This window comes from Gopherus flavomarginatus, chromosome 3, assembly GCF_025201925.1.
Source record: "Gopherus flavomarginatus isolate rGopFla2 chromosome 3, rGopFla2.mat.asm, whole genome shotgun sequence".
Classification (NCBI taxonomy): Eukaryota; Metazoa; Chordata; order Testudines; family Testudinidae; genus Gopherus; species Gopherus flavomarginatus.
Genome location: NC_066619.1, coordinates 159,792,915 through 159,818,727, shown reverse-complemented (window position 1 = coordinate 159,818,727; position 25,813 = coordinate 159,792,915). Strand labels below are relative to the sequence as shown.

The 25,813-nt window shown below is 39.2% G+C and overlaps 1 protein-coding gene across 4 annotated transcripts in view; it reads left to right on the top strand.

Annotated features, from left to right (window-relative positions):
• The window catches only part of WDFY3 (WD repeat and FYVE domain containing 3), a 313,760-nt gene that overhangs the window by 272,934 nt on the left and 15,013 nt on the right, over positions 1–25,813 (top strand). For all 4 annotated transcript variants that reach the window (XM_050945097.1, XM_050945098.1, XM_050945096.1 and 1 more), the window contains 12 exons: positions 4,902–5,050; positions 5,551–5,671; positions 6,127–6,212; positions 9,043–9,123; positions 10,658–10,712; positions 11,068–11,187; positions 12,944–13,061; positions 17,858–17,964; positions 18,823–18,976; positions 20,913–21,004; positions 21,332–21,544; positions 24,891–25,038. In XM_050945097.1, the coding sequence (XP_050801054.1) occupies positions 4,902–5,050; positions 5,551–5,671; positions 6,127–6,212; positions 9,043–9,123; positions 10,658–10,712; positions 11,068–11,187; positions 12,944–13,061; positions 17,858–17,964; positions 18,823–18,976; positions 20,913–21,004; positions 21,332–21,544; positions 24,891–25,038 (1,444 nt within the window). The remainder of the gene's footprint in view (positions 1–4,901; positions 5,051–5,550; positions 5,672–6,126; positions 6,213–9,042; positions 9,124–10,657; positions 10,713–11,067; positions 11,188–12,943; positions 13,062–17,857; positions 17,965–18,822; positions 18,977–20,912; positions 21,005–21,331; positions 21,545–24,890; positions 25,039–25,813) is intronic.

The following is a 25,813-nucleotide window of genomic DNA, read 5'->3' as shown; positions in this document are numbered from 1 at the left end:
CTAACTCCACCTTTTCATCCACCACATATCTCCAATAAACCTCTCCTCCCAATGTCAATCCTGGAGAACAAGCATATCTTATACTATGCCCGATGGTCACCAAATATAAGCTCTGGCGGGCAGTGGGCAAGTGCATTCTTAGCCAAGAATGGGTCATTCTACCTCCAGACTCCTTTCTATTAAACCAGAGAGTTGTTTGATTAAGCGTCCCAGGTGTCTGTACCTACCGTGATATCACACAAGGAGAGAGGTATCCGTCTCAGAATCAAAAATGCAAACCATCTCATGTCTAGTATATTTAAATATCAATTAATGTACCAAATAAGCATTACTTACAAAAAACTACATACCAGAGATATGAAAATATTAATATAACAATCTTGATTTACATTCAAATTCATCTTCCTTCATCTTATGCCAGCCTAAAATGTTACGTCCTTAAAAATATCTATTTTATTCTTGAGAACATTAAAAGCCTGCTCTATGATTGCTTTGGGTTCCAAGTTTTGTTGGTCTGATGAGCCTCTGAACAAGCATGCACTCAAGGATGAGTGATACATTGATGGACTACAGTTTTAAAATGATGCCCAGGAAACATGAGTAATGATTAGCTCACTGTGGACATGTGTAATCTAAAAACAAAAATATGTTTAGCTTGCATTTTGTGATCACAGCATAGCTAGTTATTTTGTTTAAATCTGTTTTATTGCAGTAATTCAGTTATGGTACTGAAAATGGGAAAGTACAGGTTTATCTTTTTTGATAGCATACAAGTATATTTTCCTGTAAGCACCTTACAACTTCATGAGTGTATTTTTTTCACAGTGACTAATTTGTTTTAATACTGAAATAATATATTCAAGCCCTGACATTGCGCTTGTTTCACTTTGATTGGATTCTGTTGTATTTTTCTTGTCTGTTATTGAATGTTGCTTAAAACGCGATGCTTTTATGCTGTCCAGTTGCAGACCTTCGCAAGAAAATAGCACTAGTACAACATGTTTGATTCAGACCTGTCTACCAGGAGGGCAACAAAACATAATCCACATTATGCCTCTTCACCCGTGTGCATTGGGGATTATATGAGATGGTGTCTCAAGAAAAGGGTAAAAAGGGCCATCAGTGACCTTCCTCCGATACTCTTGCTGAGCTTGCTGAAATGAGTTGAATCTTTGCAGTGGTCCCCAGCATATGAGAGAGTACACATGAATACATACACTGTCTCTGCTGCTCCTACCTTCAAAATGTGAAAAACTGACCACTAATGACTTCTCTTCAACTGTCTGCTACAGCCGTCTGGTAGCACGTATCACCTTATAAACCTTGTTTAGTTCTTTGACACATGCAAGTGATTGTTATAAATATGAATGAACATACCATCACGAGTGCCATAAAGTAGGGACAATTTGTTCTTATTCCCTATGGAATAACAAATTATTGCTCTAATTTTCCTAAAGAGATTTCAGCACCCTGACTAGCAAGCATCTCTCTCCTAATTTCATACACCACTTTGAATTTTTTCCCTTTAAGTCTACAGTAGATTGTTGACTCCTGCATGATTCATGTGTTGAATGCTGCATGATTTTGCTTTGCTGAACAGGGTGATGGTGCTGAATGTGAAATATGTTGCTGCTTCTTCACATAGTGTCCGTATGGGTATCCGACTTCATGTGTGCACCTGCCTCTCAAGCCCCTTGATCAGAGATTTTCAGTTACCAGTGTTCGTTCAGCGCACACATGTGCCCTACGCCTCCTCATGCTGGGTACCAAGGCTATATAGGGGCGCATGGGCAAACTGCCCTCAATTTCTTCTCAACTGCCTAGGCCTGAGATGGAGCCCTAGTGTGTCTACTTTGAGTGTGCTTTGGCTATCCTAATATTTCTACGGTGGTTGAGGTAATTTTTATAGTTCGTTGTTAGTATACTTATAGTTAGTTTGTTAGAGACGTAGTGGGAGGATTGTTTTACCCCTTCTTTCCTCTTGGGGGACTTTTTTTTTTTTTCCTAGCAGGGCATGCCTGGCTCACTAGATTTCAAACTATGCCTCTCCTGCTGAGAGGCAATTCCTGTGAGTGATGGCCACTCTAAGTGTGTCTGTTGCTTGGAGGAGTCCCATGTCTCCCAGCAGTGCAACTTCTGCTTGGCCCTCAAGTCCAAGACAAGGAAAAACAGGGAGATTAAACACAGACACCACCTGAGTCCGGTCAGGAGACTCCTGTTCCCTTCAATACATCTGTCTCCAGCTACATCCAGTGCCCCTTCTATCTTGGTGCAGGCTGCCCTTAAGAAAAGGAAAACTTAGGAAGCTTCAGGGAAGACTTCCAGAAAAAGGAGGATGGACTCTGACCTTAAGGAGCCAGCTCCAAAAAAGTCAAGGTCTCTGGTGAGATCTATGGTCTCTAGAGCCTCAACCTCTCGAGTCAATACCATTGAGTCAAAAGACAACTCCTCAGGTACCAGCAGGGCCATAAAGTCCTGGAACACAAAGGAGAGACCAGTAGGGCCTCGGTACCTTCTACTAGCAAAGAGGGTAAACACAGATGCTTGGGACTGGCACCATCGAGTTCTGCCCACCCATCTTTATCTACAAATTAAGCCCAACTCTCAGTACCCATGCATGCCATGTCCTCAGCACTGAGCAAGCGATGACGTTAGACACCTCTGGTGTCTACTTTGGTACCATCACCATTGGCGGTACCATTGGCTTCAGCTACCGCATCAGTATTGATCCTCTAGTGGGTACCACAGGAGTTCAGATATACTAAGGACCTCTCAATAATGGATGAGCAAGAGTCCCTGCTCTTCATGGGTACTGAGCACCTCTTGGTACCGATACCCCAATCTCCAGACCACGATTACCTTATCATCTAAACTTGTAATCTCATCAAAAAATATCAAGTTAGTTGGACAGGATCTGTTTTCTTTAAACCCATGTTGAATGGCATTAATTATATTACCCTCCCTTAATTCTAAATTAATCAAATCCCATATCAACTGCTCCATTATCTTGCCTGGGATTGATGTCAGGTTTACAGGCCTATATTTACGTAGGTCATCTCATTTACCCTTTTTAAAAATAAGCACATTATCTTCGTTCAGTCTTCTGGAAAACTTGTTCCATGCTCCAAGACTTATTGAAAATGAACATGAACAGTCCAGCAAGCTCCTCAGCCAACTCTTTTAAAAATCTTGGATGCAAGTTATCTGGACCTTCTGATTTTAAAATGTCTAATTTTAGTAGCTTCTGTTTAACATCCGTCAGAGATACTAATGGAATGGAAAAGAGGGATGAGACTATACCGTGTTTTTTGCCAAATATAGAAAAGAAATATTTACTGAACACTTCCACTTTTTCTGCATTATTATTGATAATTCTCCATTGCCATCTAGGACCAATACTATTGTCAGGATATTTTGTTCTAAATATATTTTAAAAACTCATCCTCCTATATCAAAGTTTCATTTGTAAAGAAAATTGAAGCAAAATCTGTTTATCCAATTCTGAGTTAGATTAAATTAAAAAAAAACCAAAACTTTCTGCTCGGTAAAGACAGTTGCATATACACGTAATAACTTAGTGCAAAAATGGCTGAACTTCACAAGCTGGAACTTTCCAGGTTGCTTATTTCTCACTGTAATGGTGGTTCAATATAATTAAGTTAAAAATTTTTAACTAATTGGAGCAGGAGGTTCCATTAGCACATGAGGATTGTGTCCGGTCCTCCTTGGGTAGTTATGGGAATGCTATGCTCACTGTTAAAGTGCACTGGCTCACTTTGTGACTGATCAACTTTCTTTAAAAAGAGAGAAAAAAAACTCTAAGATAATTAGCCTGAAGTATTGCAGAAAAATAATCTACACTATTTCAGTACACCTGCTATTGAGTCTATGTTGTTCATCTTAAGGTATATGGGAAACAAACAAAAAATATTTGAAGTTCAACAATCATATGTAACCTACTGTTGCTGCTATTGTAGTTAGAATACCTCTTAACTGAAGATCATAGTCCAGTACTACTTGGCTTGTAGACAAGGTAGAATTAAAATTAATTGTATATCAAACTAAGCTTGGAAAAGTCTTCAGTTTTTGTATACACTGCCTTAATCTCAGTTTAAAACATGTTTTAAGAAGGTCGGTTGTAGCGCCTTGCTGTGTTTCCATTAATCCTTTGTCAGTGTCTGTTTCGTTTCATTCCTGCTGGTTCTTCTAACAGATGACCACAATTTGGTTTGGTGTTTATTCTGTGGGATAATGGAGAAAAATAGTCTCCCATTTTAACCTACATTTTGTTGGTTATCTTTTAAACAAATGGAACACAACTGTTTTAGGTAATATTCGTAACAGACTCTTATGTCCTAGTAAATTCTCCTTCTTTTATTGAATCCCTGCTTTTATTCTTTTATAGGGGGGAGGAATAGCTCAGTGGTTTGAGGATTGGCCTGCTAAACCCAGGGTTGTGAGTTCAATCCTTGAGGGGCCACTTAGGGATCTGGGGCAAAAATCAGTACTTGGTCCTGCTAGTGAAGGCAGGGGGCTGGACTCAATGACCTTTCAAGGTCCCTTCCAGTTCTAGGAGATAGGTATATCTCCTATTATTATTATTGTTCTTGTTATGGATACAGAATACAATAGAAAGAAAAGAGTATATGATTGCATGTATATTGATGGGTATGTATAATTTGTTCTGAATTGTACACAGTTTTATTATAGCCCATTTTTAGTTCATTTGTCTAATGCGTCTTTATCATATATTTTAACTAATAAAAGAAGTAGCACAGAATTTCTGTACTTAAAATAAAAAAAAATTGTCTGAGAGAACAAGCCATAACTTCCAACAAGGCAGCAGATTGAACTTGAGCTAAATTAAGCTGCTTTTGCTAATCCTATGGGTTTCATTACAGATTCAGCACATGTACCGCTGTGCTCGAGTTCAAGGTCTAGATACCAGTGAGGGACTCCTTCTCTTTGGTAAAGAACACTTCTACGTGATCGATGGGTTTACGATGACAGCCACCAGAGAAATACGCGATATTGAGACACTGCCTCCAAAGTGAGTGAATTCAGAGAGTCAGTTTAGCTTGTTTAGTAAATAGACACAAAACATTTTGTGAAAGATTGAAGAACAAAACTCTATAATATCAAAGTTAGAATGGTCATGTGAACTGCACCTGCTTCCACAATTGTAGATTGATATGCGTAGAATTATGTATAAATCATGTGTTATTTAGCCGTGACCTCTAATTTCTTTTTCAGAGCATTGATATTATGATTTTGGCTCTGTTATTCTTGGTTTTATTATTTATACTAATAAAATATCATAGAAAATTGCAGTTCAGAATAAACTAAACTAAATTAAGTTAACCTTTGGAGAATCATTTTAAACTTTTGTTCACTGAGTTACAATAGTAGCTTTTCCTCTGTGGTGACTTAAAAAATGATAAGATTCATAGTTGCAGTCTTCCTGGCTTAACAAACTCCATACAGTTGAAAAATAGTTTTTGCTATACATTGGTGGTCATTTTTAACTTTCCTTCCTCTGGTTACCTACAGTATGCATGAGCCAATTATACCTAGAGGAGCAAGGCAAGGTCCAAGTCAGCTCAAAAGAACATGCAGTATATTTGCATATGAAGATATCAAGGAAGTACATAAAAGGAGATACCTATTACAGGTGACTCTTGTTTTGTTTCGGTTGGATGGGGATGGAGAGAATTTAGCCAACATTGTTGTTTGTTGAAAGTGTCACTTTTAAAATAAATAAATAAATAAATAAATTCTGGGGGTATTCAGCAACTTGAAAGTGAGGCCATTTGGAGTCCCAGAATATAGATTGAGTTGCCTAAAATTAGCATCCAAGTTTGAAAATGTTGGCATGTATACTTTTTACTTGAGGACAGAGTGTATTTTAATATTCTGGACATGGACTGACAGCACTGATTCAGGCAGTTTTTAAGTTAGTTGGTGTCATCATTGTCAACCTTTCACTATGGCTAAACTGAGATCACCAAACTTATTTCACTTGTGAGCTACAACAGCTGATTCTAAGAGGTGACACACTAATTCATTAGTCCTATTGTTTGTAACATCCTTTGATATCCATATTTTTCCTGTGTCCTTTCTTTCCAGCCAATTGCTGTTGAAGTTTTCTCAGGAGATGGACGGAACTATCTTCTAGCTTTCCAGAAAGGAGTTAGAAATAAAGTCTATCAAAGGTATTCCAAAATAAGTTAAATTACAGTGATTTAAACTGAGCATGATTAGTAGTGTTACTGTTTGGTTTTTTTTAAAGTTTCAAACATATTTGAAATTATTTTTGATAGCTATATTAGAATGGGCCATAAGCCCCAGGAAAAAGGAGACCACACCACATTACAGATTTAATCAGTTTCATTGCAGGATATATGCGGCTCTGGAAACACCGTACTATAGGCACTTCAGAGAAACTGTACTAGTTAGTTAATCCATGGTCTGTAGATACTGTATTGTATATGATGCCCACATAGCACAGGGAAGGGCACAATAGAAATACCTAGGAACATTTGATGAGTTTTCTGCATTGTTTATATGTAATGCACATAGTATAGATATACTTGTAATGACAGACATGCCTTGTCCATGAGTGTTGGCTGAACATACTGTCTTTATGTTTGGATTATTCTCTGGTGACCCAGATATGTTGTGTAAATTAAATTTTTAAATTTTGGGATGGGAAAAGGAGATTTTGCAGTTCCAGGCACATGGAGAAGAGGGCTCTGTGTACAGATAAAGTAACTTTGCTTGTGGATTTCAGACAAAAAGTGAGATCTGAAGAACAAATGAAAGCCACTGGACATTTAGACATCTTATATTTGTTTCTGAGGGAATGCAGCTCAAGGTTGGATGAGAAAATGAGAGCCCACCCTTTCATGCTGTCTGAAAAAGAAAAGAATGTTGTTTTGTCTACACTAGAAAAGAGGTTGACGTTAGGTCCTTCTCCAGACAGAGAGTAAACCTGTACACCTCAACCAGCTGAGTCAAGGTTAAAAGTGTTAACCCACATCTATGCTGGAGATAAGGTTTGTGGTTAGCTAAAACACTCCGATCTTACCTCAACTTCTGTTCTAGTGCAGACAATAGAGATGGTTAGAAAAATTTGACAAAACACTTTTTCATCAGAATTTTCCATTTCATCAAAATTGAAATTTTCCACCAAAATGGTTTGATTTTGATGAACCATGCCTCCGTATCTGCCACCTCAGCTGAGTCAGACTTGGGGACCTCAGGGCTTCCAGGATCCTCAGCAGCCCGCCAGATGGATTGCTTTAGAGTTTGAGTCAAGGACTGCAGGCCTCCAGGGTCCATGACTTCTTAGCAGCGCAAGCTTCCAGGGTCTACCACTGTGCAGCAGCCCACCTGACTGATTGCCTCAAAGCCAGAGACCCCAAGGCTTCCAGAGTACATAGCTCTTTAGCTGGGGCTTCCAGGGTCTGCAGCATCAGACCAGCGTGCCATATGGATTGCCACAGAGTCAGCAACCGCTTCTGGGGTCCATGGCTCTGGGACAGCCTGCCAGGTGGACTGCCTCAGTGTCAGGGCTCCATTCCCTTTCACAGGGAATTTTGAAATCTGCGGGGTTTTGTTCAGAATCAGAATGAAACCAAATTTTGAAATATCTTAATTCTCCACAAAATGGAATTACCTTTCTCCACACAGACACACCCATGGCTTTTTGCAGTACTAACTGATACTCAACTAAGCTTTAACATTTTTATTAGTTTGACATTGTGTTGCAGTTGACAGAGCAGTTGGGCAGCATGGCTGTCCCACACTAGCGGACTACTAGTTTTTCCCAGGTTATGGTCTCTTACCTAATCAATGCGTTTTAACTGTGCCTCTTTAATGCAAATACAGGAGGCAGTTCAGATTTATGCATTGGGCCCTGTGGTTTGTCCAGACTACATCACCCTTGTGTCATATTCTTCACCTGTTGATGCTCAAATGGAGCAAGAGTTCAGCAGTCCCTTTTTAGAGCATATTTTGGAGCAGCAGCAAGCAGAATCCTTCAAAATGTTCTGCTAGTTGTAATGACTGGACCCCCTACAGAACCCCTTCTCAGTCTTCTGATTGTTGTGGGGCTGCCACATGGGGCATGTGGAAGGGCATGTCTGTGAGGAAACCATTTTAGGAGCCACAAAAGGAGAGTTCTGGCACAATTGCTGCCAGCCAACAAACCTGTGGCCTGCCAGAGAAAGGAGCACAGAGTCTGGGTGGCATCCCTCCACAACAGCCAGATGCCTCTGGAGACACAGCCACAAGGGCTGAGTTAGCTTGTTTCACCACCTGGAAGTCAGAGAGCCAGAATCTCCTCACCAATCAAGAATTCTTTGAGATTAAATTCAAAAATTCCCCCACCTCTCCCATCCCAAATCCAAAGGTTAAAACTTGAGAGTCCTGTCCATATTTAAGTGGATTACTAACTTGGTACCTTGCTTGTTGGTGTAGAAGGAGGAGGAGGATCCCTTGTATCATCTCTTCAGTTACATATTAGAGGCTAAAGAGCACAGGGGAACACACTCACACATGAGCCCCAAATAAGAAATAGACTGGTGCATTGCCAAGGGTGAGAATCCTTCTGAGAATGCCTGAAAACAAGAAAAACGCGAAAAAACTCCCCATCTGGTCATCTTTCCTGAGCTCTAGATCCTCTCTTGAAGAAGGGAAATTCTGTGTTTTTTCAATCCTGTTCACCCCAATCAAAAGTAGAGACAGACAATTCCTCTTGACATAATGAGACCAGGGGGAGGAAGTTAGTGTCTGCTGTTGATATCCAGAAATGCTAAACTTGCTACTAAATGTGTTAAATACGAGATTTAAATGTCTAACTTTGTCTGCAGATAGGAGATTGGGAGAGTGAGAGCAAGTAGTTAATTTTTTTAAAAGAATGTACGTGGCTGATTGGAATCAAGTTGCCATTTGAACTTAGTTTTGGTGGCTGGATTCTCTTAAATACAAGGTACACATGGAACATAAATATAATTAATTTTATTCTTTTAACTAATGCAGGTTTTTGGCTGTGGTTCCATCTTTAACTGACAGTTCAGAGTCTGTGTCTGGACAAAGACCTAACACTAGTGTAGAACAAGGGTATGTGGTTCTTTTCCTAAAAATCTATTGTTCAGAATGTCAAGTGAAGAGACTGTTGTTTTCAGTGTTTGCTGTAGGCGTGTTGGTCCCAGGTATTAGATAGGCAAGGTGGGTGAAGTAATATCTCACCAAGCTCATCATCAGAAGCAAGCTCCCTACAGACCCACCAACTCAAAGCAGCACCAGACCCTCCTGTAACAACAGATGCAAAGCCTGCAGACATATCTCCACTGCTACAATGATCAATCGCCCCCTTTCCCCCCAGCACACACACACCTTTCAATATCCAGGAGCTTTCCACATCCCTCCCAACATGTGGTGTACCTCATCCAGTGCACTAAGTGCCTCCAGTAACAACTGTAGGTGAAACCAGGCAATCGCTACGCTCTCAAATGAACTCTTACAGAAAAATGATAAAAGACAAAAATACCCTATCACCCATGAATGAGCTCACTTTTCACAGAGTGATCGCTTTATATCTGACCTATCAGCTCTTGTCCTCAGAGAAAACCTGCACAAACCTGCAAAAGACAAGCCTGGGAACTTAAATTCATAATTTTGCTAGACACTAAAAATCATGGTCTTAAAGACACGGGATTTATGGTTTATTACAATCACCTATAACCCACTAACCCCCTTCTTTTGTCCTGTGACTGCAGAGGTGTTAACTGGCCACTTCAGCTTGAATGATCTCTTACAATATGTTAATACCTTGTGCTAAACAATCTGTTCCAGCTTGTATTTAGCTGTGACTCTGAGTGCCTTTCCCAGACCTGAAGAAGACCTCTGTGGAAACTCAAAAGCTTGTCTCTCTCACCAACAGAAGTTGATCCAATAAAAGAGATTACGTCACCCACCTTGTTTTTTTAAATAGAGACTTACGTTGTTTAAAGTTCTGGATCTTCTGGAGAACTATGTATCTTCCGTGCTGAACTGCACTGCCTTGAGCCAGACCAACAAGAGTGATTGGAGATGCTAGGTTTAAAAATGCTGATCATCAGGAAGTTGTTAGAGAGAAAAAGAAAAGGGAATTCACATAAAACTTTTGCTTTTACAAATTGCCTTCAACTGCAATTGCCTTTAACTTACAAATCCTGTTGGCTCCACTGTTTTCCAACAAAAGTTATGTATATTATGTGAATTAACATTATTAATAAATTAATTTGTTTACTGTGAAATAGATTTCAGCATGAAAAGAACTTGATCTAACATATTAAATAACTGTTCATAATGTGAGTCTTAGAATGTTAATTTGTCCTTGCACTGAAATGCATAGTTAAATGTTTTAATTACCTTTGTTCAGAAGTCAGCTAACATTTGTGCACTGATTTATGTGGGTGTCAATTTGAAAAGCATTGTACAACATTGCTAAGGTATATTAGTAGTAATCATTGGTACTATAACTGTTATAATTCTACAGAGTAAAATGTAGCTATTCAAATTCTAATGCTTTAAGTTTTGTATCATGTTACAAAGATGCAGCCACAATATTGTGCTAAATAGAAAAATACTGATACATCCTTATTCCTTTTAGGTCTGGCTTGCTTAGCACTCTAGTGGGAGAGAAATCCGTGACACAAAGATGGGAGGTAAGTATGAGAGTTCTACTGTGCTTATATTGTAGGAAGAGCCAAAATTTGTAGTAATATGCAATGAAATATTTGAATAAAATGTGCTCATGTTTTCAGTAGGTTGAAAAATATAGTACCCTGGAACACTTCTCTCCACAGCAAATTGCTTTGCAGTATTTTGAAAGAAACAAGACTGTTTGCACCGTTAGAAGTCTGAGACAAAACTATGCAGTAAATCTCAGAGAGTATTTCCACAAATCTTTTATGCTGTAGTTTGTACCTTGTTAGAGAGCTGACCACTGTGAAGATCTGCCAATGTAAGTGTTTGATTATTCTAAAATGACCTAAAATGCTAATATTTATCCTTTTTAAGAGAGGAGAAATCAGTAATTTCCAGTACCTGATGCACTTGAACACTCTGGCTGGCAGATCCTATAATGATCTCATGCAGTACCCTGTCTTCCCCTGGATCCTTGCAGACTATGATTCAGCGGTAAGTATGAAAACTATTCTCTGTCATGTTAATATTTTTACATGTTTATTTTTAAGGTGCACTAACATTATAGTTGGTTCACATTACCTCAGTGGAGCTGAGACTTACTCAGTTTTCCAAATCTTTAATTTCAGTTTACTTTCTTACTACACGTATTCCTACAATGAGCTCCACGCAGACCTGTGACCCTGAACCTGTGCAAAGTCCCATTGAAGTTAATGCGGCTCTGCACAGACAAGGAGGACTGTCTACAAAGAGCTCGTTGCAGGACCAAGGCTGAAGTTTTTTTGCATGGTGGCCTGGTGATTGCCGTGGACACAAATGCAGTAATGCTTTGTGTCATAAATTTGTTTCTTGAAAATCTCTGCTGTAGTTCTCTAGACTGTTTCCCAGTGGCTTTTGTGACATAGTGCGGCAGTTCTCAACCAGGGGTCTGTGAAGCCCTGCAGCTGAAACCCAGATCCTGAGCCCCAGCACCCCCCCATGCAGCTGAAGCCCCAGTCACTGGCTCCCCACAGAGGGCTGAAGCACACAACCCCTAGCTACACCTCTCCCTGCACTATGAGCTACCCTCCTGCCCACACGCAGCCCCTAGATACCCCTGTCTGCACCCTGTACTACCCCCCCACCCCTACACAGCCCCTAGCTACCTCTCTCCCTGCACCATGAGCTACCCCCTGCCCACACGCAGCCCCTAGCTATCCCCCTGCCCACACGCAGCCCCTGGCTACCCCTCTCCCTGCACCCTGTACTACCACCCCTACCCACACACAGCCCCAGCTACCACTCTCCCTGCACCCTGAGCTGCCCCCTTCCTGCCCACAGCCCCTGGCTACCCCTCTCCCTGCACCATGAGCTACCCCCCTGCCCACACGCAGCCCCTAGTTACCCCCTGTCTGCACTCTGTATTACCCTCCTACCCACACGCAGCCCCTAGCTACCCCCTGCCAGCACCCTGAGCGGTTTTCAAACATTTTGAACTCAACCTCGCCGTCCCCCTTTGTAATAATTTTTGGTTCCGCCCCTCTCCCCCTCCCCACAGCCCAGATAGACTGTGTGGCCTGCTGAGGTGAGTTGGGGTAGAGGACGAGCTCCCTCCCCAGACCCTGCTGTGCAGAGCTGGCTTGGACCCAACTGGCCCCTGACTTTGCGCCCCCCCACCCCGAAAAAAAAATTTGAAGTCAAATTACACCTATGTCCAACAGGCCTGCCCCCACCCAACCTGGAATCCCTGCTCCCCTGCTGGGTTCTGGAGTTTTTATATCATTTGCTGGGGAGGGGCTCAGAAAGAAAAAGGTTGAGAATCCCTGACATAGCGGAAGCATTCCTGTTTGGCAGACATTGCAGTCTCTCAAGAAGTTTAGTCCCAACCTTATGAAAGTGACAAACCTAGTTATGGAAAAGGGGAAAATGATACTAATGTTAGTTTGGGCAGTACCTCTAGCCAGCTGGTTTTGTACCTAAGGGTGAGCATAAGGTGCTGTGATGAAGACCTGCTGCTGAGAATAGCTTTTGCAGGGATGCGGGGGAGACACAAAGCACTGCCACTTCTAGAATGTAGTAAAGATATCTTCTTGAATTAGGCTGAACAATTCTTTAGAAAAGCATAACTAACTACATGAGCTAAATAATTGCTGCTGCTTATGATATGCGATTCTGCAAGGAAGAGATAAATACCATATAGCTCATAAGGCTGCTCGCCTTGATCGGCCAGTGCAGAGTGCTTTTAAGAATCTGTATTTGTTTATTTTAAAAGGAACTGGATCTTACTAATCCCAAGACATTCAGAAACCTGGTCAAACCGATGGGAGCACAGACAGAGGAAAGATTAGCACAGTACAAAAAGCGATACAAAGATTGGGAAGATCCTAATGGTAAGTGATTGTACAAATGCAGATCTTGGAGAGCAGAGATGGGCGCATTTTAAGTTAGTCAGTGTGCCTGTCTTCTTCCTTCAAGAACACTCTAAACACTTTTTGCGTATGTACATACCAGATCCTGTGGGAGGGCACAAAGGGTTGTGGTGTGGCCACTTTATGCCAGTGTCCCTTTTAAATGTGGCCACAAAGCAACTCCAAGGCCCCCTCTGGGGAATACCCCAGCTTAGAGGTCTACTCTTCCCACACAGGTGTGTCTGGTGTGAGAGGCTGCTAAAGCCTTGGTTATTTCTATGCCCATCTTCCCTAGTAGTTACACTGACCCAAGTGAAGGCAGCCCTCAGAGCTGTTCTACCTGCTCTTGGCAATGCACACACCCTCCCCCTTTGGTGCCTACACCAAGTTCAGCACCAGCACAGAGATGAATGCCCCACTTGGTTTGTATGGCATTTCTGCCTATGCCAGTGCAAAAAGGAGAGACATAATTCAGTCCATCAAGGATATGCAGAATACTACATTAAGAAATGCTAATTGCTGCCCCAAAAAAATGAATAAAGCAGGAGTTTTCAAACTCTTCCATACTACAGACTGCATATTAATAGAGAGAGTATCCCATGGACCACGTACCCTCCTGATTGTGATCACATAGCATCCCTGTGGAACTAGTTGTTTACAGGAAAAAGTAATATTAGGAAAGCAATACATTTTGAGCAGTTTTTAATGTAGTCTAGCAGCTAGAAATAAATAAAAACCACTGTCATATAACCAGGCAGCTCTTCACAGACCACAGCTTGAGAACTGCTGAAATAAAATAAACAAGGCAAAGAAATAGGAATCTTTTTGCACAGATAGATCTTACACAGCTTATTCATTCAGTTCTCAGTGCATGTATTTACTAAGTAATCATTCATCTGAAGAAGGCAATAAATGCAATCAGTCTCCTTATATTACTCCTTTCAAGTATGCAAAATGCCCCCTAGAACTGTTAGATTTGATATTTTTTATCAGTTTTAGAATAATTCCCTTAAATATTAAAAATATGTGTCCAAACTATTATTTTTATACTGCACTCCCTTCCTATTATGCCTTTCTTTCAGATGATAAGAATTTGATGATTCAAGAACATAAGAACAGTCATACTGGGTCAGACCAGTGGTCCATCTAGCCCAGTATATTGTCTTCCAGCAGTGGGTGGAGCCAGGTGCTTCAGAAGGAATTAACAAAACAGGGCAATTTTTTCAGTGATCCATCTGTCATCCAGTCCCAGCTTCTGGCAATCAGAGGCTTAGAGACACCCAGAGCATGGGGTTGCATCTCTGACCATGTTGGCTAATAGCAATTGATAGATCTGTCCTCCGTGAACTTATCTAATACTTTTTTTGAACCTTTTGGCCTTCACAATGTCTCCTGTCAATGAGTTCCACAGGCTGACTGTGCATTGTGTGAAGAAGTATTTCCCTTCGTTTGTTTTAAACGCACTCCCTATGTGAAAGGATAAATACTTCCTTAGTCGCTTTCTCCACACCATGCATGCTTTTATAGACCTCTGTCATATCCCCCCTTAGTCGTCTCTTTTCCCAGCTGAACGATCCCAGACTTCTTAATCTCCCCTCAAATGGAAGCTGTTCCATGCTCCTAACCATTTTTTTTGCCCTTTTCTGTACCTTTTCCAGCTCTAAAATCTATATTTTTGAGATGGGGTGACCAGAACTGCATGGAGTATTCAAGATTTAGGAGGACCATGGATTTATATAGTGACATTATGATATTTACTGTTTTATTATCTTGTCCCTTTCCTAATGGTTCCTAACTTTTGGTTAACTTTTTTGAACGGTGCTGCACATTGAGCAGGTGTTTTCAGAGACCTATCTGTGATGAGGCCAACATCTCTTTCTTCAGTGGCAACAACTAGTTTAGACCCTCATCATTTTGTACATAGAGTTGGGATTACATTTTGCCAATATGCATTATTTTGCATTTATCAGCATTGAATTTCATTTGCCATTTTATTACCCAGTCACCCAGTTTCGTGAGATCCCTTTGTAAAACTCTTCACAGTCAGCTTTGGACTTAACTGTCTTGAGTGATTTTGCATTGTCTGCAAACTGTGCCACCTCACTGTTTATCGCTGTTTCCAGATCATTTATGAATATGTTGAACAGCACAGGTCCCAGAACAGATCCTCTTTCCATTGTGACTCTATTCCTACCCTTTGTTTCCTGTCTTTTAATCAGTTACTGATCCATAAGAGGAGCTGTCCTCTTATCTCATGACTGTTTACTTTGCTTAAGAGCCCTTGATGAGGGACCTTGACAAAGTCTTTCTGAAAGTCCAAGTACATTATATCCACTGGGTCATCCTTGTACACATGTTTTTGTTGACCCTCCCCAAAGAATTCTAGTAGATTGGTGCAGCATGATTTCCCTTTTATCAAAGCCATTTGATTCTTCCCTAACATATTGTGCTCACCTATGTGTTTGATAATTCTCTTCTTTACTATAGTTTCAACCAAGTTGCCTGCTACTAAAATTAGGCTTACCAGCCTGTAATTGTCAGGATCACCCCTGGAGCCTTTTTAAAAAATCGGCATTATATTAGCTGTCTAGTACAGAGTCTGATGTAAGCAATAGATTTTATATCAGAGTTAGTAGTTTGGCAGTTTTCTTCAGAACTCTTGGGTGAATACCACCTGGTCCTGGTGACTTATCTTTGTTTAATTTCTCAGTTTGTTCTAAAACCACCTCTATTGACACCACAATCTGGGACAGTTCCTCAGATTTGTCACCTAAAAAGAAAAGTTTAGGTGTGGGAATCTTCCTCACATCCTCTGCAGTGAATACCAGTGCAAAGAATTCATGTAGCTTCTCCACAATGGCCTTGTCTTTCTTGAGTGCTCCTTTAGCACCTTATTCATGCAGTGGTGGGCCCCATTGATGATTTGACAGACTTCCAGCTTCTGATTTAGGTCCAAAAATTAACAGCACTTTTTTTCTTTTGCTAGTTGCTCTTCAAATTCTTTTTTGGCCTGCCTAATTATACTTTTACACTAGACTTGCCAGAGTTTATGTTCCTTTCTGTTTTCCTCAGTAGGATTTGACTTCCAATTTTTAAAGGATGCCTTTTTGCCTCTGACGGCCTCTTTTACTCTGTTGTTTCGCCATAGTGGCATTTTTTTTATTGGAGGTATAAATTTAATTTGAACTTCTATTATGGTGTTCTAAACAAGTTTCCATGCAGCGTGCAGGCATTTCACTCTTGTGACAGTTCCTATAATTTTTCATTTCACTTGCTTCCTCATTTTTGTATAGTTCGCCTTTTTGAAGTTCAGTGCAACTATGGTGGACTTCTTTGGTATCCCCCTCTCCCACCCACCAGGATGTTAAGTTTAATGACATTAGGGTCTCTATTGCCAACTGGCTCCGCTATATTCATCTCTTGGGCCAGATCCAATGAACCACTTTAGGACTAAATCAAAAATTGCCTCTCTCCTTGTGGGTTCCATGACTAGCTGCTACAACAAGCTGTCATTAATGGTGTCTACAAATTTTATCTTATTTTATTTCTTCCAGAGGTGACATGTGTCCAGTCAATAGGGGGATAGTTGAAATCCCCCATTATTATTGAATTTTCTATTTTTGTAGCCGCTCTAATCTCCTGGAGCATTTCACTATCACCATCCTGGTCAGGTGGTCAGTAGCAAATTCCTACTGCTATATTCTTATTGAAGCCTGGAATTTCTAACAATAGAGATTCTATGGTACAGCTTGATTCATTTAAGACTTTTACTATATTTGACTGTTTTCACATAGTCATTCCAATATATTTTGTACCCTGGTAGTACCTTCTCTATTGATGATTATTGTTCTGCCAAGTTTCTGTGATTCCTATTATACTGACATTCTCATTTAATACCAAGCACTCAGGTTCACCCATCCTCATACTTAGATATCTAGCATTTGTACACAAGCACTTATAAAATTTGTCAATATTTAGCTGTCTGCCTTCCTGTAATGTAACTGAATGGGACTCTTTCATTTGACTGTTTCTCTTCAGCTCCTATCTGTACTTTATCAAGTTCTATCCTCTCCTCTTTGCTAGGATATAGAGAATCCCCGTTAATAAGTCCTCTAAGAGATGCCTCCATCCAAACCTTGTGCTCCTTCACACCTGTTGGCTTTCCCAAGCCCTTAGTTTAACTGCAACTTTAATAGGTCACTACCAGAAGTTTGAGGACCGTTGTTCTAAAGTTACTGCACTGTCCAATACCAGCAGGTGGCAGAGTTCCATTTATGAACATCCAGCAGAATTGTGTGAAGACATAGCTTGTTGTTGCCAGCAAATGAATAAAATAAAATCTTTACAAAATCTGTAGTCAGCAATTCTGAGAAATATTAGAGCACTAAGCCTTTAATTCCACATCACAGAACAGGCTAAAAGTAAAAATTCTCCTTTTAGAAGAAGTAATTGTAGCTGTCTTGGAATGTTTCAATTATTCAAAGTATAAAACTGCTAAATGTGCAATGTTGCTGGGCAAAAGGCTGTTGAATTATGACTAGTGGATTACTGCCAAAGTTTAAGTAAGTGGTTTCAATGTCAAATCATAAAGTTTAAATAGTCTCAGTTCCGCAAATATGAAAGCTGCAAATACCAATTTTTAATGTGTTCAGGGTCATACTGTTCTCACAGTCTAGCACTTCTTAAACCTATTAATTTCTTAATTTACTGCAGATTTTATCATGAACATTTCCTCTTTCTTTCCTCTTCATTTGTAACTCTTAATTTTTCTTTATCAGGGGAAACTCCAGCTTATCATTATGGTACTCACTATTCATCTGCCATGATAGTGGCCTCGTATCTTGTCCGAATGGAGCCCTTTACACAGATATTCTTAAGGTTACAGGTAAATTGTGTGAGATTTCATTTTTCTCTGTTTGTGTCTTGTTTAAATTTGAAAATGGGTAAAAATGTGAATCATCTTGTAACTTGATTCTCACTAAGCATGGTAGAAGAAATGAAGTGTTGTAGCTGCATTGTTTTCTTCCTGGTGATTGTTACTCTCTTTGGAATAGCAAAGAGATGTAAACAGGCAAATGTATATGATCCTTCAGTTGGAAGTCAACATTCTGAAAAATGTTCGCTGCACGAAAACTCAACAGAGAGAAAACAGCTTTTTATTTAATAAAGTAATAGTTAAAATCCAACTTTGTTCATCTATGGTTAAAAGAACTCATGCATTAGTTTCCCTCATTTGGTTCTCAAGTGTTTAAAGACTAATTTGTTAAACTAGTTTGTCAGTCTAGTATTGAGGGTCAAATTAACCAAACATTAGCACAGCCTGGAATTTTCTGACAGCTCGAAAATTAATTGGGTTCACAGTGCTACATTTTAAATATTTTCTTAGCTGGAAACCATCAGGCAAGAACATTTATTTTCTTTGGGCCAGCATTTCAACCAAAAAGATTAATATTTGGAATAGGGCTAGATCTTTTTTTTTTTAAACAAAAAATCCTATAGATTTATATTTTTATGCTTCATATTTAGCATTATTGCAAAGAAAGATTATAGCAACCGGTAGAAGAAAACACAGTTTTAGACCCTGTTGTTGCAGGAGAGGTTTTTTCCTGTTTTATTATTGTATTTATTTGACGGAGATAAAGCGTTACCAAACGGTTTTACTTTACAGTTTTATAGACCTTGGCTGAGTCTGCTGTGCTGAGAAATGTTCGAGTATAAAGATGCTTCTCATTTCATTCTACAGGGTGGCCACTTTGACCTAGCTGACAGAATGTTTCACAGTGTGCGTGAAGCCTGGTATTCAGCATCAAAGCACAACATGGCAGATGTAAAGGAACTCATCCCAGAATTCTTTTACCTCCCGGAGTTTCTGCTCAACTCCAATAACTTTGATCTAGGTAGGCAAAAGCTGCTGATCGCATTGTGTTATGGATGTAAAAATAGTGAAAGCTGGTTCAGACATAAAACAAGTTCAGTAAAATGTATGTAACAAAGATTTATGTAACAGGGTAAGAAAATGGCAGATGGCTTACTGGAACTGGGCCCTAATTATCTTTTGATTATGGGAATATGTATTTCCCAGTGCTGTGTGTTTATGAGCAATTATACTGGGAAATATGAACAGTTTGTTTGTAAATCTTGACTTTTTTTTTAGATGAATGAAGATGTTTTCTCAAACACCAAATATTCATTTTAGCAACTCGTATAAAACTGCATTTTAGGAATTAAATTGAACAGTAAACTTACATTTCCAAGAGAAGCATTTTTATTAGAACTCATACGTTCAGCAAATCCTGCTTTTGTAGGAGAATTTCTGATAAACTGTTTTTCTGCCGTATAATCTACCAGTCTTAAAGTAGTGTTTCAATACTCAGGCCAAATGTTTTTGAAGGACCGACATAAACTAGGGTTTGTATAATGTGTTTGTCAATTTTGATATTTAGATTTCTAGAAGTGAAGTTCTTTAAGGAAAAGTAGCTGAAATGTGTTTAAAGTTTGATAGATCATTTCCACTGTTATATATTTAACTGCAGTGAAATTTCACTGAACTGTTGGCAGATCACACCACTGAAAGATAATATAACTGATGTGAGATAAATATCAGTGTTGCCATGGCATCATATTTTTTGTTATGAGATTAATTGTTTAATTTTTTCAAGTTCTATGCTGCAAATTCAATAAAAGGTATTACTAATCATCCGTATCTCTTAAAAATCAAAATCATTGGTGCAGAATATTTCCTAAGAGTTTTTAGAAGCTTGAACCAAGGATCTCTAATGACACAGTCAGACATAAGAACATAGCAATTACTGTACCTGTTTAGACATATGATCTTAGGAAAAGTTTCCTCTTAACCTTTATCACAGGCTAGCTTATATTCTGAAACTCACATTTCTATCCCTTTTCTATTTGTTTTTTCAACAAAATTGAAACTTCAGTGAGTAAAAGATTCAGGGTCCAGTTCTGCAAGCCTTATTTATATTGAATGGTATTTACAAGCATAATCCCATGAACTCAGGAGTGGGACTTTTGGAGTACTTCTTAATGTGAATAAAGGTTGAAGAAACAGTCCTTCAAGGTTTACAGCAAAGGACACAGTATATGAATATATTCTGGTAGTTTAAAAAGTCTTCCTTATATGGAGAAAATGAATCATGGTGTGATTCCACCAGTGGGATGCCTTTTTACTGTTTGCTCTTATACCATTTCATCTCAGGATTATTTTCCTCCATTATACAGCCTGTTGGCATATAAATCACTGAAAATGCACTGAATTCAGTAATTAGTAATTTGACACCTGCTAGTTCTCCCTTACTTAAAATCAGACAGGTTTAAACTTTCAAAAAAGAGACCCGAAAGTCTGCTATAATTAACATCCAAAATGTGACTCCATCCAAGGAATTTATCTTCATATTCTGATATTTCTCATTTTGTATTTTTAAAACTTGTGCATGTGTGTGTTTGAAAGGATGGAATAGAGCTTTCTGAAGTTATTTTTTTTAAAAAACCAGTCATCGTTCAGTACAAGCCAAATATGCAGAAAGGATCCTGCTTGTGGTATGGATGCAAGAGGCTGTTGCATGGGCTACTTCCATTATTCTACAAAGACATCATTCCTTACAAACTATCTACCTTGTGGCACAGAACCATTTAAATAGAAAATATAGCTATAGCAAGATGAAATTAAAGTTCTAAAAACTTCTTTATTAGGAAGGGCTAAAGACTTTGTTTGGCTTCTCTGTAGTGAAAACTATTAAGGTAATTTTTGTTTCTTCTCGTATTGAGATGCATCACTGTCTTTTTTTGCTTTTAAAACTTCAATTTATTTTGTAGGTTGCAAACAGAATGGTACTAAGCTTGGAGATGTGATACTTCCCCCATGGGCAAAGGGAGATCCTCGTGAATTTATTAGAGTTCATCGCGAGGTAATAAACATTTTAATAATATAAAAAACACAGCAAGTTTATTTGGACTTAAATACCAGTCTAGGGAGCTCAATGCATCCTTTGTAATCACTTTTCTTATTGATGTGCATCTTGGGGAGATACCCTGTTATGCTGATGGGCTAAAGAACCAATGGTCCTCCATGTGCTCTTGGTATCAGTATTTGCTGAGGCAGCTAATAAGGTGCTATTATACTGCTTTTTCTTTAAACATATCAAAAACTTTGTGTAATTTCATCCATCACAGTCAGATAATAGACTCAGTCAGTGACTATCTGCTCAGTTTAATGCATACATTTTGAATTACAGGCTTTGGAATGTGATTTTGTGAGCGCACATCTGCATGAATGGATTGACTTAATCTTTGGTTATAAACAGCAAGGCCCTGCTGCAGTAGAAGCTGTAAATGTCTTCCATCATCTCTTTTATGAGGGGCAAGTGGATATATACAACATAAATGACCCATTAAAAGAGACAGCTACTATAGGATTCATTAATAATTTTGGGCAGATACCCAAACAGGTAAGGATGTTCTTTATAACCTATTGTAACTATATGCCAGAAAATATTCAAATGCAAGCATTTCCAAATGCTTTCATATAAAAAGGCAATTCCAATCAAAACATATATGGTATTTAACTTTCTAATATGCATTTCTGTTCTTTGTCTGGAACTTAAGTTCAAGTTTTGTCATTGCAAATACATTTGCAGAAATGCACACTCAGTTACAGGTGAATCCATTCTCAAGCCATTACATGCATCTAACATAAACTTTGGGTTTTGTTAGTAAGACTTCAGATTTCTCTCTTTTTCCTCATGCTCCAGAAGTAGAGGCAAGAGCTTATGGAGGAACTTAAAAAAACATCAAATCATCAGAGAGCCAGTGTGTTACTGCAAAAGGCTAGTGCTGTATAAATTCTTCCCTAGCTTTTTGCTATGTGATAGAATACAGTTGCAACGTAGTGCACAGGAAGTTTAATTGTACAAGTTGTCTTGTAGCAAAATTAGGTAGGGATACATCATTTCCCTTTTTCTTTTTAACGTGGTTGCTTAGTTTTCTTTGGCATCTTCTCATTCCCAGAAGCTGGGAATGGGCAATGGGATGGATCACTTGATGATTACCTGTTCTGTTCATTCCCTCTGGGGCACCTGGCATTGGCCACTGTCGAAGACAGGATACTGGGCTAGATGGACCTTTAGTCTGACCCAGGATGGCCGGTCTTATGTTCTTCTTCTTTGTACTGTAGCTGTTGAAAATAAATTATTAAATAATTGCTTTAAAAACATTGGTTCTGGCAGGGCTGGCATAAGTCACTAGCTAGAATTGAACTGGCAGACTTTAGAGGCAACGTTTAAAAACAAAGAGGATTGAAGCTTTGAAGGGTGGTGAAATTCTCTTTGAAAGGTCATTGTAAATTATTAAATACTTAAAAGGAAAGTTTATTGTATTTCCCTTGGATAAAGGAGTTTGCGAAAGGAAACTTTTCAGGGTACCTATTGCCAAACCCATTGTTACCATTAGGTGAAGTATTATTGATATCAGCAGGTATTTCCCATGCTTGGACTGGGGAATATACAAGTACTTTTAATACCTTTCCAAAGGTGGCAGAGGAATAGTGTAGGTTGCATCAGTCTGCCATATTTCAAAATCAGAAGTGCAGCAAACCCAACTGTCAGTATAGCAAAAAAATACATAGAAAACCAGTGAGGGGAAATTCCTCAATATTTAGAGTTTGGATAAGTATCCTAAAATGTGGATGCTTGTCAAACTGTTTGGGCTGAGGACCATATCTGGGTATGGAAATTGTATGGCAGACCGTGAATGCTCATGGTCCCAGCCAATGGGAGCTGCGGGGGTGGCGCTTGGAGCAGAGGCAGTATGCGGAGCCCCCTAGTTCTCCCTATGTGTAGGAGCCAGAGGGGGGACATGACGCTGCTTCCAGGAGCTGCGCAGAGCCATGACGTGTGGAGCAGGGCAGGCCCCGGACCCCGCTTCCCCTCAGGAGTTCAAGGGCCGGATGCAGCCGCCGGGCCATAGTTTGCCCACCCCTGCACTAGATCCTGTGCCTATCCCTCACATAATTGCCCCACTCCAGATAGGTCCTAGTCACCCTATCTTTTTTCTTCTTGCAAAAAACGCCTAATGAACTGCTAACCCATTCTCCGTTCTTGAATCTTCCTCCAACATCTCTCCCTCATCTAGCCCTCATTGTTGGTTTTATATGTATTTTTGCTGTACTGACAGTGGGGCTTTCTCCTCTTATGTTTACCATCATCATGCTAGTGCTATATGTGGGACCAAAGATTTAATAGATTTAGTTTGTCTGGTAGGAGAGAGATTTTTAAGAGAAGTCTTAAAATTATATTGGATTTGAGGCCCTGATGTTAAGATGTCTATAATCAACAATTTATTAAATTTACAAGAAAGCACACACCGATGTGCTGCAGGGTCTACTAGCCTCAAAAGCCCCCCAACTTTCTTAGTAAATTGTCCTGGAAAGAATAACTGAACAGATGGTGGCTGAAATGAAACAAAGCCAATATGAAAATAAATGGTAGTTTGCTCTCCCCTTTTCAATATCATTTTAAAAGAAATTATGGCCATAAGGGAGATTACAAGATATTTCTAAATAAAATGTTTATTATGTGAAAGTACATACAATACTTAGCATATATATAGTACCCACCATCAGAGAAATGGAGTATTTATATTGACTTTATATTTTGGCGAACATGGAACATTTGTGTCTTCACCTCTGATGGGCCATTTCCAACCACTGTCCAGTTGCTAAACAGTGCTGAAGAGATCAGTGTTGACACAGAAGGTGGTAAACATTGCAGAATTACTGACTCATCATCATATGATTGGCTGAGAACAGTCATGAGGCAGAATCTGATTCTTCTGTGTCATCTGTAATCAACTCCTCCCTGCCCACTTGGACTTTTTTCTACCATTTGATTGTCTGATTTATTCCAACAACGTGGTCTGGTGTTTGTGGGATATATTTATGTAGTTTAACTTTGAAAAAGTACCAGTTTGTAGTTCAGATTATAATAAATGTAGTAATATTCATAGATCTGAATTCATTTATCTATCTTCCCTTCATGAAATTGCCCTCTGCTATTAGCTAGCAGTTTAGAGGTGGTCCTTAATCCAGTGATGTGGTGTTCCTACCCATTGAAACATGCACTTGTAAACTGGATATACCCTAGCCGACAGGGTTCAAAAGCTCAGTTTTTATAGTAAGAGATAGCTGCCCTACATACAAAGAACATATGTTCCAGAACACAGACCGCACTATACAAGGATCTGATTTTAATAACCTCAACAACAGAGAATTTTGCTCGTTCATTCTGAATACTTCAAATGTAAAAATCCAACAAAATAGCAGTCAGTGAAAGGATGGAGAATAACTTATTTTTGCCCTAGATTTTTCAGCAGAGACTTCCGAAAACTAGATGCATTCTTCAGTATCTGTTACCTGTATATTTATCCTACTGATAGCAATATTATGATACTGCTGCATCAGTAGTTTGTAACAAAGCCAAAAGGAAGATCTCTTTTTGTCTGAAATAAGAATGTAAAATCACTTTAAACAGCAACTTGGCTATTTTAATTGTTTTCTAAAAAGGAAAATCTTGATTGAAAAATGTATCGCTCATTGCATTCTAGTTTAGGTTTGTATTTTTCTTGAATATTTAACAAAAACATTTATATAAGAGGAACTTTATGTACATTTGCTAATTTATAGAATTTTTTTTTACAGTAAATCTCATACTGTTGGTAAACTTTTTAAAAGTCTTCGCTGATGGGAATCTATAATCTTGTCACTAACTCGTGTTTTATTTCCTAACCCGCATATTGCAGCTATTTAAAAAACCACACCCACCAAAGCGAGTTAGAAGCCGAATCAATGGAGAGGCAGTTGGAATGTCTGTCCCTCCAGGTTTCACAAGTGACAAGATCTTTTTTCATCATTTAGACAACCTGAGGCCTTCCCTTGCACCTGTAAAAGGTAAAACTCACCGCAGTACTTACTCCTGGTCTCTTGCTAGAGTGTTCATAGTTCTTGCTAAATAAATGTTCCTTTTTCTGATTTTTCTTACCTCTTGGGTTTCATACCCCACTAGAGCTAACACTCCAATCCTCTAAGATTCTGAGAGGCCCCAATTCCACTTGCCTTAGGCCTTGTCTATGCAAGAAAGTTGTACCAATTTTAACTAAATTTAACTGTTTCATGGGCAAGGCTTCAAGTGGAAAGAATGAGCCTTAAGCCACATCCTAAAGTTTAACAGCTTGTGTTTAATTTCAACAAACTGTCTGAAACCATCAAGGGAAGCAAATTCCAGAGCTGAGAACCTGCTACTGAGGGTGCCTCGCCTACAACCTAAAATGTTTAAATCTAGCTTGAGTGCCCCATGTATCCTCAGTTTTTGTGTGTTACCATGGGACAAAAGTACGTTCAAGACTTCCAAGGAACACTTTGGGTACTGGCAATAGCACAGAGAAGCAATAGTGTCATGTCTGGCTTTAATTTTTTCAACCACAAGAAGACAGTAAAATTATCAAAATAGTTAATAGCTCATTTTTAAATGTAATTGGGTTCCTACAGATAACACGTTCTAAAATATTCATTTATAAATTATATTTAACACGCATATCATGTTTTCTAGCTGAAGATGTTAAACGCTTTACAAACATTAACTCATTATGAGTTAGATAAGGGATATTATAGTGATTACTTCATTCAAGATTGAAAAGCATTCACCTGTGGAATAGAAAAGGAGCAG